Raw genomic sequence first — 13,351 nt, 5'->3', positions numbered from 1 at the left:
AGTAAATAAACCAGTCAATTTAGTTCATCAAGGCATAATTACCTGTTAGTGACCTGTAATACCAGGTAAATATAAATGTCACATTTTTTTGAATAAAATATATCAAAAAGGATATCTAACTTTCTCTTTAAAGTCAATTAGACCCTCAAACTTTTTAAAGTTGCAATTAAGTATATAAACATGTCAATTTATTTAATCAATTCATAATTACATGTTAGTGACCTGTAATACCACTTTTTTTTTTTGCATAAAATGTATCAAATAGGCCATCAAACTTTATCTTTAAAGTCAATTAAACTCTCAAACTTTTTAAAGTTGCAATTAAGTACATAAACATGTCAATTTAGTTCATCAAAGCATAATTACCTGTTAGTGACCTGTATTAACAGTTAATATAAATGACACTTTTTTTTTGAATAAAATGTATCAAATAGGATATCAAACTTTCTCTTTAAAGTCAATTAGACCCTCAAATTTTTAAAGTTGCAATTAAGTATATATAAACATGTTAATTTATTTCATTAATGCATAATTACCTATTTGTGACCTGTAATAGCACCTAAACATAAATGTCACTTTTTTTTAATATAGTTTATCAAATAGGATATCAAACTTTCTCTTCAAAGTCAATTGGACCCTCAAACTTTTTAAAGTTGCAATTACATACATAAAAATGTCAATTTAGTTCATCAATGCATAATTACCTGTTAGTGACCTGTAATACCAGTCAAATATAAATGCCACTTTTTTTTGAATAAAATGTATCAAATAGGATATCTAACTTTATCTTTAAAGTCAATTAGACCTCCAACTTTTTAATATTGCAATTAGATAAATAAAAATGTCAATTTAGTTCACCAAGTCATAATTACCTGTTAATGACCTGTAATACCAGGTAAATATAAATGACACTTTTTTTTTTGAATAAAATGTATCAAATAGGCCATCAAACTTTATCTTTAAAGCCAATTAGACCATCAAACTTTTAAAAGTTGCAATTAAGTACATAAACCTGTCAATTTAGTTCATCAAGGCATAATTACCTGTTAGTGACCTATAATACCAATTTTATTTTTTTTTGCATAAATTGTATCAAATAGGCCATCAAACTTTTTCTTTAAAGTCAAATAGACCCTCAAACTTTTTAAAGTTGCAATTAGATACATAAAAATGTCAATTTAGTTCATCAATGCATAATTACCTGTTAGTAACCTGTAATACCAGGTAAATATAAATGTCACTTTTTTTTGAATAAAATGTATCAAATAGGATATCTAAGTTTCTCTTTAAAGTCAATTAGACCTCCAACTTTTTAAAGTTTCAATTAGATACATAAAAATGTCAATTTAGTTCACCAAGTCATAATTACCTGTTAGTGACCTGTAATACCAGGTAAATCTAAATTTCACTTTTTTTTTGAATAAAATGTATCAAATAGGATATTAAACTTTCTCTTTAAAGTCAATTAGACCCTCAAACTTTTTAAAGTTGCAATTAGATACATAAACATGTCAATGTTGTTCATCAAGACATAATTACCTGTTAGTGACCTGTAATACCAGGTAAATCTAAATGTCACTTTTTTTGAATAAAATATATCAAATAGGATATCAAACTTTCTCTTTAAAGTCAATTAAACTCTCAAACTTTTTAAAGTTGCAATTAGATACATAAAAATGTCAATTTAGTTTATCAAGACATAATTACCTGTTCGTGACCTGTAATACTATGTAAATATAAATGTCACTTTTTTTTAATAAAATGTATCAAATAGGATATCAAACTTTCTATTTAAAGTCAATTAGACCCTCAAATTTTTAAAGTTGCAATTAGATACATAAAAATGTCAATTTAGTTTATCAAGGCATAATTACCTGTTCGTGACCTGTAATACTATGTAAATATAAATGTCACTTTTTTTCGAATAAAATGTATCAAATAGGATATCAAACTTTATCTTTAAAGTCAATTAGACTCTCAAACTTTTTAAAGTTGCAATTAAGTACATAAACATGTCAATTTAGTTCATCAAAGCATAATTACTTGTTAGTGACCTGTAATACCAGGTAAATATAAATGTCACTTTTTTTGAATAAAATATATCAAATAGGATATAAAACTTTCTCTTTAAAGTCAATTAGACCCTCAAACTTTATAAAGTTGGAATTAAGTATATAAACATGTCAATTTATTTAATCAAGACATAATTACCTGTTAGTGACCTGTAATAGCAGGTAAACATAAATGTCACTTTTTTTTTAATATAATTTTTCAAATAGGATATCAAACTTTCTCTTCAAAGTCAATTAGACCGTCAAACTTTTTAAAGTTGCAATTAGATACATAAAAATGTCAATTTAGTTCATCAATGCATAATTACCTGTTAGTGACGTGTAATACCAGGTAAATATAAATGTCACTTTTTTTAAAATAAAATGTATCAAATAGGATATCTAACTTTCTCTTTAAAGGCAATTAGACCTCCAACTTTTTAAAGTTGCAATTAGATACATAAAAATGTCAATTTAGTTCAACAAGTCATAATTATCTGTTAGTGATATGTAATACCAGGTAATCTAAATTTCATTTTTTTTGAATAAAATGTATCAAATAGGATATTAAACTCTTCTCTTTAAAGTCAATTAGAAACTCAAACTTTTTAAAGTTGCAATTAGATACATAAAAATGTCAATTTAGTTCATCAAGGCATAATTACCTGTTAGTGACCTGTAATACCAGGTAAATCTAAATGTCACTTTTTTTTCGAATAAAATGTATCAAATAGGATATCAAACTTTATCTTTAAAGTCAATTAGACCCTCAAACTTTTCAAAGTTGCTATTAGATACATAAAATATTCAATTTAGTTCATCAAGGCATAATTAAATGTTAGTGACCTGTAATACCAGGTAAATCTGAATGTCCCTTTTTTTTGAATAAAATTTATCAATTAGGATATCAAACTTTATCTTTAAAGTCAATTAGACCCTCAAACATTTTAAAGTTGCAATTAGATAAATAAAAATGTCAATTTAGTTCATTAAGGCATAATTACCTGTTAGTGACCTGTAATACCAGGTAAATATAAATATCACATTTTTTTAAATAAAATGTATCAAATAGGATATAAAACTCTTCTCTTTAAAGTCAATTAATCCCTCAAACGTTTTAAAGTTGCAATTAGAAACATAAAATGTCAATTCAGTTCACCAAGTCATAATTACCTGTTAGTTACCTGTAATACCAGGTAATCTAAATTTCACTTTTTTTTTAATAAAATGTATCAAATAGGATATCAAACTTTCTCTTTAAAGTAAATTAGACCTTCAAACTTTTTAAAGTGGCAATTAGATACATAAACATGTCAACGTTGTTCATCAAGGCATAATTACCTATTAGTGACCTATAATACCAGGTAAGTCTAAATGTCACTTTTTTATTTAATAAAATGAATCAATTAGGATATCAAACTTTATCTTTAAGGTCAATTAAACCCTCAAAATTTTTAAAGTTGCAATTAGATATATAAACATGTCAACGTTGTTCATCAAGGCATAATTACCTGTTAGTGACCTATTATACTAGGTAATCTAAATGTCACTTTTTTGTTTTTAATAAAATGAATCAATTAGGATATCAAACTTTATCTTTAAAGTCAATTAGACCCTCAAACTTTTTAAAGTTGCAATTAGATAAATAAAAATGTCAATTTAGTTCATCAAGGCATAATTACCCGTTATTGACCTGTAATACCAGGTAAATCTAAATGTCACTTTTTTTTTTAATAAAATGTATCAATTAGGATATCAAACTTTATATTTAAAGTCAATTAGACCCTAAAACTTTTTAAAGTTGCAATTAGATATACATAAAAATGTCAATTTAGTTCACCAAGTCATAATTACCTATTAGTGACCTATAGTACCAGGTAAATCTAAATCACACTTTTTTTTTTGAAAAAATGTATCAAATAGGATATTAAACTTTCTCTTTAAAGTCAATTAGACCCTCAAACTTTTTAAAGTTGCAATTAGCTACATAAACATGTCAATGTAGTTTATCAAGGCATAATTACCTGTTAGTAATCTATAATACAAAGTAAATATATATGTCACTTTTTTTTTTGCATAAAATGTATCAAATAGGCTATCACACTTTCTCTTTAATGTCAATTAGACCCTCAAACTTTTTAAAGTTTCAATTAAGTACATAAACATGTCAATTTAGTTTATAAAAGCATAATTACCTGTTAGTGACCTGTAATACCAAATAAATATAAATGTCACTTTTTTTTGAATAAAAGTATCAAATAGGCCATCAAACTTTATCTTTAAAGTCAATTAGACCCTCAAACGTTTTAAAATTGCAATTAAGTACATAAACATGTCAATTTAGTTCATCAAGGCATAATTACCTGTTAGTGACCTGTAATAGCAGGAAAATATAAATGTCACTTTTTTTTTGAATAAAATGTATCAAATAGGATATCAAACTTTCTCTTCAAAGTCAATTAGACCCTCAAACTTTTTTCAAAGTCAATTAGACCCTCAAATTAGACCCTCAAACTTTTTTCAAAGTCAATTAGACCCTCAAACTAGACCCTCAAACTTTTTTCAAAGTCAATTAGACCCTCAAACTTTTTAGAATTGCAATTAGATACATAAAAATATCAATTTAGTTCATCAAAACATAATTACCTGTTAGTAACCTGTAATACTAGTTAAATATAAATGTCACTTTTTTTTTAATGAAATGTATCAAATAGGATATCAAATTTTCTCTTTAAAGTCAATTAGACCCTCAAACTTTTTAAAGTTGCAATTAGATACATAAAAATGTCAATTTAGTTCATCAAGGCATAATTTAGATACATAAAAATGTCAATTTAGTTCATCAAGGCATAATTACCTGTAAGTAAAATGTCAATTTAGTTCATCAAGGCATAATTACCTGTAAGTGACCTGTAATACCGGGTAAATCTAAATGTCACTTTTTTTTTGAATAAAATGTATCAAATAGGATATCAAACTTTCTCTTTAAAGTCAATTAGACCCTCAAACTTTTTAAAGTTGCTATTAGATACATAAAAATGTCAATTTAGTTCATCAAGGCATAATTACCTGTTAGTGACCTGTAATACGAGGTAAAATATAAATGTCACTTTTTTTTTGAATAAAATATATCAAATAGGATATCAAACTTTCTCTTTAAAGTCCATTAGACCCTCAAACTTTTTAAAGTCCATTAGACTCTCAAACTTTTTAAAGTTGCAATTAGATACATAAAACTGTCAATTTAGTTCATCAAGGCATAAATACCTGTTAGTGACCTTTAATATCAGGTAAATCTAAATGTCACTTTTTTTTGAATAAAATGTATCAATTAGGATATCAAACTTTATCTTTAAAGTCAATTAGACCCTCAAACTTTTTAAAGTTGCAATTAGATAAATAAAAATGTCAATTTAGTTCATCAAGGCATAATTAAGTTCATCAAGGCATAATTACCTGTTAGTGACCTGTAATACCATGTAAATATAAATGTCACATTTTTTTGAATAAAATGTATCAAATAGGATATTAAACTTTTCTCTTTAAAGTCAATTAGACCCTCAAACTTTTTAAAGTTGCAATTAGAAACATAAAAATGTCAATTTAGTTCACCAAGGCATAATTATCTGTTAGTGACCTATAATATCAAGTTAATATATATGTCACTTTTGTTTTTTTTTTTTTTTGCATAAAATGTATCAAATAGGCTATCACATTTTCTCTTTAATGTCAATTAGACCCTCAAACTTTTTAAAGTTGCAATTATGTACATAAACATGTCAATTTAGTTTATCAAGGCATAATTACCTGTTAGTGACCTGTAATAGCATGTAAATATAAATGTCACTTTTTTTTGAATAAAATGTATCAAATAGGATATCAAACTTTCTCTTCAAAGTCAATTAGACCCTCAAACTTTTTAAAGTTGCAATTAGATACATAAATATGTCAATTTAGTTCATCAAAGCATAATTAATTGTTACGTTAGTGACCTGTAATACCATGCAAATCTAAATGTCACTTTTTTTTTTGAATAAAATGTGTCAAATAGTATATCAAACTTTCTCTTTAAAGTCAATTAGACCCTCAAACTCTTTAAAGTTGCAATTAGATACATAAAAATGTCAATTTAGTTTATCAAGGCATAATTACTTGTTAGTGCCCTGTAATACCAGGTAAATCCAAATGTCACTGTTTTTTTTGCATAAAATGTATCAAATAGGCTATCAAACTTTATCTTTAAAGTCAATTAGACCCTCACACTTTTTAAAGTTGCAATTAAGTACATAAACCTGTCAATTTAGTTTATCAAGGCATAATTACCTGTTAGTGACCTGTAATAGCATGTAAATATAAATGTCACTTTTTTTTGAATAAAATGTATCAAATAGGATATCAAACTTTCTCTTCAAAGTCAATTAGACCCTCAAACTTTTTAAAGTTGCAATTAGATACATAAATATGTCAATTTAGTTCATCAAAGCATAATTATTTGTTACGTTAGTGACCTGTAATACCTGTTACGGAGCCAACTGATCACGACCCGGGTGCTAACTCTCGAGTCTGAGTGGCGTGTCCAACTGCTTGCTAGGTAATATCGATCGGGTGTCTATGCTAGGTATTTATCACTTAGCATCATCAAAATCAATCTTATAAGTCAAAAAAAATTGCCTTACAAACATTTGTAACAACTCCCTAGAACATGTTTCAATTAAACTCTAATACTTGTTTTTTTTTTATTATATTACAAATACAAGTCCAAAATATTTTGAAAAATTGTCTTGACATTTTTAGAAGAAATATATCGAGAACAGAAAACATACGTTTTCTCTTAAATTTTTTTTGATTGGCGGAACAAATTAGGTAGAAACTTTTCTTCAAAAAACAAATTAGGTAAACTTAAATGAGGAGTAAATTGCAATTGAAATGAACAGTTAGCTCTGAATTACAATTTTTAATCTCCAAATAATTTTTCAATCAATTATAGTTGGAATCCACTAAGAATCTTTAAATCAAGGTGACAAGTTATTTAAGAATCGAGGATCTTCTCTCTAAAATCTAAAGTACGAAATTGAACAAAAAATGGCTTTGTTGAACATTGAATGACATTATTGTCCTCCTTATGTACTCCAACCCGGTCAGTTTATTTGGCGGAATATATGGTGGTTATTGTAATTTCAAGTGTTTAAATTTCCAGAGTGGGTCCCCTGGGCTGGTGCTGGGTGCTATATATTTGCTTCAGTAGACGCCATAAGTTATGCATCGAAAGCCAAAATGGAGAGCCGAGTGAAAGTGGCGCGCCAGCTGGAGCCATGGCGGGACCTTACCGGCAAGGTGGTGATGGTCACCGGAGCCTCGTCGGGGCTGGGCCGAGAATTCAGCCTCGACTTGGCCAAAGCTGGCTGCAGAGTCATCGCCGCCGCGCGCAGAGTGGACCGCCTCAAATCTCTCTGCGACGAGATCAATGGAGTCGGTGGTTCCGGTGAGCCCCGAGCGGTGGCTATTATGCTCGATATCAGCGCAGACGGTTCCGCCGTCGAGGCGGCCGTTCAGAAGGCTTGGGCCGCGTTCGGACGTATCGACGCCTTGATTAACAATGCCGGTATTAGAGGTAGCTTGAACACCATAATTTTTATTTAGACTTAATTAAAAGATCGGTTATCTGACTTTTGATGTTTATCCATTTTTATTCTTGACTTTCAATTTGACCATAAGTGATCTCTTCATTTTGTTTTAGATTTGATCCGATTAAATATTTATTTAGTATAAACAATATCATCATCTGAAATAGACCTATAACCTATTGCATTATTTGTTTTGTCCTTTTATTCTTGGGATTCTTTTTTCTTTTTTTTTTTTAATTTTATTACATCCTTTTATTCTTGGGATTCTTTTTTCTTTTTTTTTTTTTTAATTTTATTACATTATTTGTTTTGTCCTTTTATTCTTGGGATTCTTTTTTTTTTTGAACTTAAGCAACAATAATTTTCTTAGTTAGGTTTTTGAGTACTACTGACTCAGTTACATAGTATTACATAGTAACTGTTCATAACTACTTTCTCAACGCACAAAGAGTCAACAGTTGCCTCCACTGAGGCTCGAACCTACTCCCATCATCCATGTGGAGTATAAATCGGGACACCGGGTGCCACTAGACCACAAGGTCTTTGGCGGCTACAGAAAACTTGATTCATAGACTACATTACAAATCCAATGGGGTAGTTCAAGTGACAAATGAGTTCTCTTTGTAGAGAAAAATTTTAAGAGAACCCGGGTTCGATTCTCACAAGCGATTCCCCCTGGCCCGGGGGGAAGCCTGCAAATAGCCACTCCTAAGGGACTCTTTTAATTTGTTTAAAATTTTTAATTTTTTAAGACTTAATAATTATAAAATATTTAATATAGTTAATATTAAATATTAACTTAAAAATATCTAGACTTTGTTACCTCAAAACAATATTGTTTTGAATTATATAATCTATTTAAAAAAATAAATATTTAATATAGTTAATATTAAATATTAACTTAAAAATATCTGGACTTTGTTACCTCAAAACAATATTGTTTTGAATTATATAATCTATTTAAAAAAAGGAGAGAGATCAATAACTAATCGACCGACTAGGCGGTCTGGTTAGTACATAGGCAGCCTAGACGGCCAACTATCGGCCGCCTAAATCACCTATTTTTGCGAAATGCTAGGCGGCTGACATGTGCCTAGCGCCTAGACACGATTATTTTTACAACATTGACTAGAGATAGTGAAGAGGTTTGAACTAACCCAAGATTGGCAGGTAGCAGGCAGACTCCATTGGATCTGACAGAGGAGGAATGGAATGAGACCATAAGAACAAACCTAAGCGGAACATGGTTGGTCACAAAGTATGTGTGCTTGCTGATGCGCAATGCTAGGCTGGGAGGATCTGTCATCAACATCTCCTCCATTAGTGGGCTCAATCGTGCGCAATTCATGGGCTCTCTTGCTTATTCTTGTTCAAAGAGTGCTGTCAACACATTCTCAATGGTATCCTAGGATCCCGATGTTTTGTTTAATTTGTCGAATGATGTTTTAATTTGCTTCTTTCAATTCTCTACTTGAATTGCTTTGGCATCAAATTAAAGGTTCTGAAATATATAATGGTGGCAGGCGATGGCGCTTGAACTGGGAGCTTATGGAATAAGAGTGAATTCAATATCACCTGGAGGTTTCAAATCCGAGATAACCATGAATCTGGCCGGGAAACATTGGCTCAAAAATGTTGCTGATAGGACTGTGCCTTTAAGAACATTTGGCACAACGGATCCAACACTCACATCACTTATACGTTATTTAATCCACGACTCCTCTCAATATGTGTCCGGAAATATTTATATTGTTGATGCTGGAGCAACTTTGCCTGGTGTTCCCATTTTCTCTTCTCTCTAAAACAAATCCACCAGATCATCATGTCTATACATCAACTAGTGATGGAGTAAATCTTGTTGGGTTCACAAATCACAACAGCCTTTTTTTTCGTTTTTCTTTTTCTTTTTTAATTATTGAAACAAGGAAATAATTTTATTGTTCAAGTAAAAATGTTAAAGATATAATAAATGAGTATACAACAAAAATTGCAGTATAACTCCATAATTACCAGTCATGCAATTGTGTTTGCCAACGGCATCAACTCCATACTTTTTCTCAAGTGTCTCCCAAATGGACTTTAATTTGCAAACCTGTGAGTAGCAAACAAGTCAAACAAAGCACCGGAGATTACGAAAACAAAAGATGTTTATTGTAAAGACTTTCCATTTAAAGATATAGGCCTTGTTTTTATTTTTTGAGTACTACCGACTCTGTTACAATGAGGAGGAACTGGAGCATCAAGTGCCACCATGTTTTTAGGGAACAAAATTATGCTGCTGACTCTTGTAAAGAATCATCGGGCCCTAACTTTGTTTTGCTTTCGACCTGCCCTCGGCGTGCTTGAGTTGCAGATCCAGAAAAATGCTAGGGGTACCTTGTGTCCGTGGGGATTGAGTTCGTTTTATTGTTCTTTTGTCGGGCTTAGTCCTTCCTTTTTCCAAAAAAACAAAAAAAAAAATACATCAAGCTTTTAGGTGGGAAAAGGCGTTTTCCTATTTAAAAGTAAACTGCTTTTTTATTTTTTATTTTTTAAATTGGCTTTGTTGAACAATGAATGACATTATTGTCCTCCATATGTACTCCAACCCGGTCAGTTTATTTGGCGGAATATATGGTGGTTATTGTAATTTCAAGTGTTTAAATTTCCAGAGTGGGTCCTCTCTGCTGGTGCTGAGTGCTATATATTTGCTTCAGTAGACGCCATAAGTAAAGCCAAAATGGAGAGCCGAGTGAAAGTGGCGCGCCACCTGGAGCCATGGCGGGACCTCACCGGCAAGGTGGTGATGGTCACCGGAGCCTCATCGGGGCTGGGCCGAGAATTCAGCCTCGACTTGGCCAAAGCCGGCTGCAGAGTCATCGCCGCCGCGCGCCGAGTGGACCGCCTCAAATCTCTCTGCGACGAGATCAATGGAGTCGATGGTTCCGGTGATTCCAACACCGCTCCGCAGACCCGATCGGTGGCTATTGCGCTCGATATCAGCGCAGGCGGTTCCGCCGTCGAAGCGGCCGTTCAGAAGGCTTGGGCTGCGTTCGGACGTATCGACGCCTTGGTTAACAATGCCGGTATTAGAGGTAGCCACAACACCATAGTTATTATTTAGAGTTGATTCTAAAATATTCCTTTAACTATTTGACGTTTAATTACCAAATTTTATATTATAAGTGGTTCTTAACTATTGATTTTGTTCCATCTTCTGTTAAATATCTATTTTGTAAGAGTTAAATTTAAGAGTAAAGATGTAAAAATTAACTTGTTACTTAGAATCTTAAATGGACAAATTGAGTTCATAAATTTCATATACTAGGTTCATCATTAGTATGAATGTGAAGAATAGCTTGATGCATAGGTTAATTTGGACCAGGCTACGTACTGATTTACCTCAAATTTCAGGTGATTATATTATTTGTTTCAACACTCTTATTAATATGTAAATTTGGATAAGTGATTCTGTTAATTAAGTTTTACATTTTTACACTTAAATTTAAGGTCTATAAAGAAATATTTAACCAGCCAGATGATCTGAAACAAAATCAATAGTCACTATTTTTGGAATTAACTCTTTTTATTTACTAGAGATAGTGTAGAGGTTTGAACTAACCCAAGATTCGCAGGTAGCAGGCAGACTCCATTTGATCTGACAGAGAAGGAATGGAATGACAACATAAGAACAAACCTAACCGGAACATGGTTAGTCACAAAATATGTGTGCTTGCTCATGCGCAATGCTAGGCTGGGAGGATCTGTCATCAACATCTCCTCCCTTACTGGGCTCAATCGTGGGCAATTCATGGGGGCTCTTGCTTATTCATGTTCAAAGAGTGCTGTCAATACATTCTCAATGGTATCTATAGTAGGATCCTGCTTTTTTGTTTGTCAGATGATGTTTTACTTCTTTCAATTCATCTCTACTTGAATTGCTTTGGCATAAAATTAAAGGTTTATGTGTCTGGTTCTGAAATGGTGGCAGGCAATGGCACTTGAACTGGGAGCTTATGGAATAAGAGTGAATTCAATATCACCTGGAATTTTCAAATCCGAGATAACCATGAATCTGGTCCACAAACATTGGATCAAAAATGTTACTCATAGGACTGTGCCTTTAAGAACATATGGCACAACGGATCCGGCACTCACATCACTTGTACGCTATTTAATCCACGACTCCTCGGAATATGTGTCTGGAAATATTTATGTTGTTGATGCTGGAGCATCTTTGCCTGGTGTTCCCATTTTCTCTTCTCTCTAAAACTCATGTGCATACATCAACTAGTGATGGATTACGTGAAAGCCATAAAATAAAATCAGGAATAATAATCAGCTTGCATGAAGTGGCCTGGAAGAGTTCTCAATTATATTTGGCAGCTTGACAATCCAAATAAAATCTTTATTATCCTTAATATTTGCAATCTCTTTTAAGTTTTTGTCTTCCCGCTGTTTGCATTTAATGTTTCTAATAAATCATTTTCCCGGACTCCTATTTAAATCATATATACTACTGTGGGAGCTGAGAATCCATTTAATTTAAAATTTTAGTTTAGCTCGATTTTGGTTCGGACTAAAAGAGTTTGATTTCAACTCGAATTTGGTTTGGTTCAGATTTCAGTTCGATTTGAGAATCAAAACATTTCCTATTTCTCTAGCGCACATAATTAATTAGTCATTTTCATTAATAATTTAAATTGCAAAAGCTAAACAAGTCAACAATACATATTTGAAAATCCAAAGATTACATAAGTTGAAATAACAAGATAGAAACCTAACTTGATGTTTGGCTCAAAGAAAAATAAATAAATGGAATTGTTGGCGGAGGCTAGTAAAAGGCCAAATCTAGCACCGGATGGCGAGAGGATTGTTGGGTGAAGGCCGGTAAAAGGTAAAGGCCAAGTCCAGCACCCAGCGTCTCGAAAAAGTGATGATGTTCTATAAAGAAATAAAATTGTGCATTTGCTACTAGCTATAATTTTTAGCATAAGTGGTAAGTTCGCGTTTGATCCTAACAAGAGATATCCGAACCAGGTCACGAGTAGTGCTGAGAGGGGGGGAATTGTTAGCCTGGTGAAAGGCTGCCGGTAAAAGGGAAATGCTAGCTTTTGGTAAAAGAGCGGAATATAATTCTAATAGGAATGTGATAAGAAAAGAATATAGTAGAAATAATATTTTACTATTTGGTTCAAGAAGGGAATAGACATGTGAGAGCATGGTTCTCGTGTAAAAGTGATGACTGATATTAGTCATCCACCAAAGTTCATCAATATAATGGTTGAGGATTTTTAATAAAAAAAATACTAGTTCAATTTTATAATTATTGAAAATTTTCAAGACTATGGTTCATTTTATAATTATTACAAACTTGAAAGTCTTGCTACCTCAACCGTTGATTTGTCTAGATGGATGGATTAGATTAGTAAAGGGTGTTTTTGGTATTATAATTTTCATGGGAGCATAATTTTCACATGAATTCTATATAATATAATTTAAGCATGTGTATGTAAAGGGTGTTTTTGGTATTATAATAAAATTGTTATTTCCAAGAACTCACGAATAGCTAATACCAAGCCCCCGGAAATGGCTATTCTTCGAGAATAACTCATTTTCAAAAATGTTATTCTTGGGAATAAAATGTCAAAACAAATAATGGAATATGTTTATTGTTAGGAATGTTATCCGATTCTC

General features: G+C 31.5%; 2 protein-coding genes across 2 annotated transcripts; both read left to right on the top strand.

The window, feature by feature from the left end:
• The first annotated feature begins 7,325 nt into the window (after positions 1–7,325).
• On the top strand, positions 7,326–9,549 carry LOC116024833 (3-oxoacyl-[acyl-carrier-protein] reductase FabG-like). The gene is made up of 3 exons (XM_031265841.1): positions 7,326–7,662; positions 8,846–9,075; positions 9,199–9,549. The coding sequence occupies exons 1-3, from the start codon at positions 7,326–7,328 to the stop codon at positions 9,475–9,477; spliced, it is 846 nt and encodes a 281-aa protein (XP_031121701.1). The 3' UTR covers positions 9,478–9,549.
• Positions 9,550–10,215: 666 nt separating this feature from the next.
• LOC116024832 (3-oxoacyl-[acyl-carrier-protein] reductase FabG-like) lies at positions 10,216–12,017 on the top strand. Its single transcript, XM_031265840.1, has 3 exons — positions 10,216–10,749; positions 11,290–11,519; positions 11,646–12,017. The coding sequence occupies exons 1-3, from the start codon at positions 10,395–10,397 to the stop codon at positions 11,922–11,924; spliced, it is 864 nt and encodes a 287-aa protein (XP_031121700.1). The 5' UTR covers positions 10,216–10,394; the 3' UTR covers positions 11,925–12,017.
• The last annotated feature ends 1,334 nt before the right edge of the window (positions 12,018–13,351 follow it).

The sequence above is a fragment of the Ipomoea triloba genome, chromosome 7 (genome assembly GCF_003576645.1).
Source record: "Ipomoea triloba cultivar NCNSP0323 chromosome 7, ASM357664v1".
Taxonomy (NCBI): domain Eukaryota; kingdom Viridiplantae; phylum Streptophyta; class Magnoliopsida; order Solanales; family Convolvulaceae; genus Ipomoea; species Ipomoea triloba.
The sequence above is the reverse complement of the archived record's forward strand: the minus strand, read 5'-3'. Positions and strand labels throughout refer to the sequence as shown.

Coding starts and splice junctions, on each gene's coding strand:
- LOC116024833 (XM_031265841.1), top strand. CDS start 7,326: ATGGAGAGCCGAGTGAAAGTGGCGCGCCAGCTGGAGCCATGGCGGGAC. Junction 7,663..8,845: donor TAACAATGCCGGTATTAGAG/GTAGCTTGAACA, acceptor CAAGATTGGCAG/GTAGCAGGCAGACTCCATTG. Junction 9,076..9,198: donor CTGTCAACACATTCTCAATG/GTATCCTAGGAT, acceptor TAATGGTGGCAG/GCGATGGCGCTTGAACTGGG.
- LOC116024832 (XM_031265840.1), top strand. CDS start 10,395: ATGGAGAGCCGAGTGAAAGTGGCGCGCCACCTGGAGCCATGGCGGGAC. Junction 10,750..11,289: donor TAACAATGCCGGTATTAGAG/GTAGCCACAACA, acceptor CAAGATTCGCAG/GTAGCAGGCAGACTCCATTT. Junction 11,520..11,645: donor CTGTCAATACATTCTCAATG/GTATCTATAGTA, acceptor AAATGGTGGCAG/GCAATGGCACTTGAACTGGG.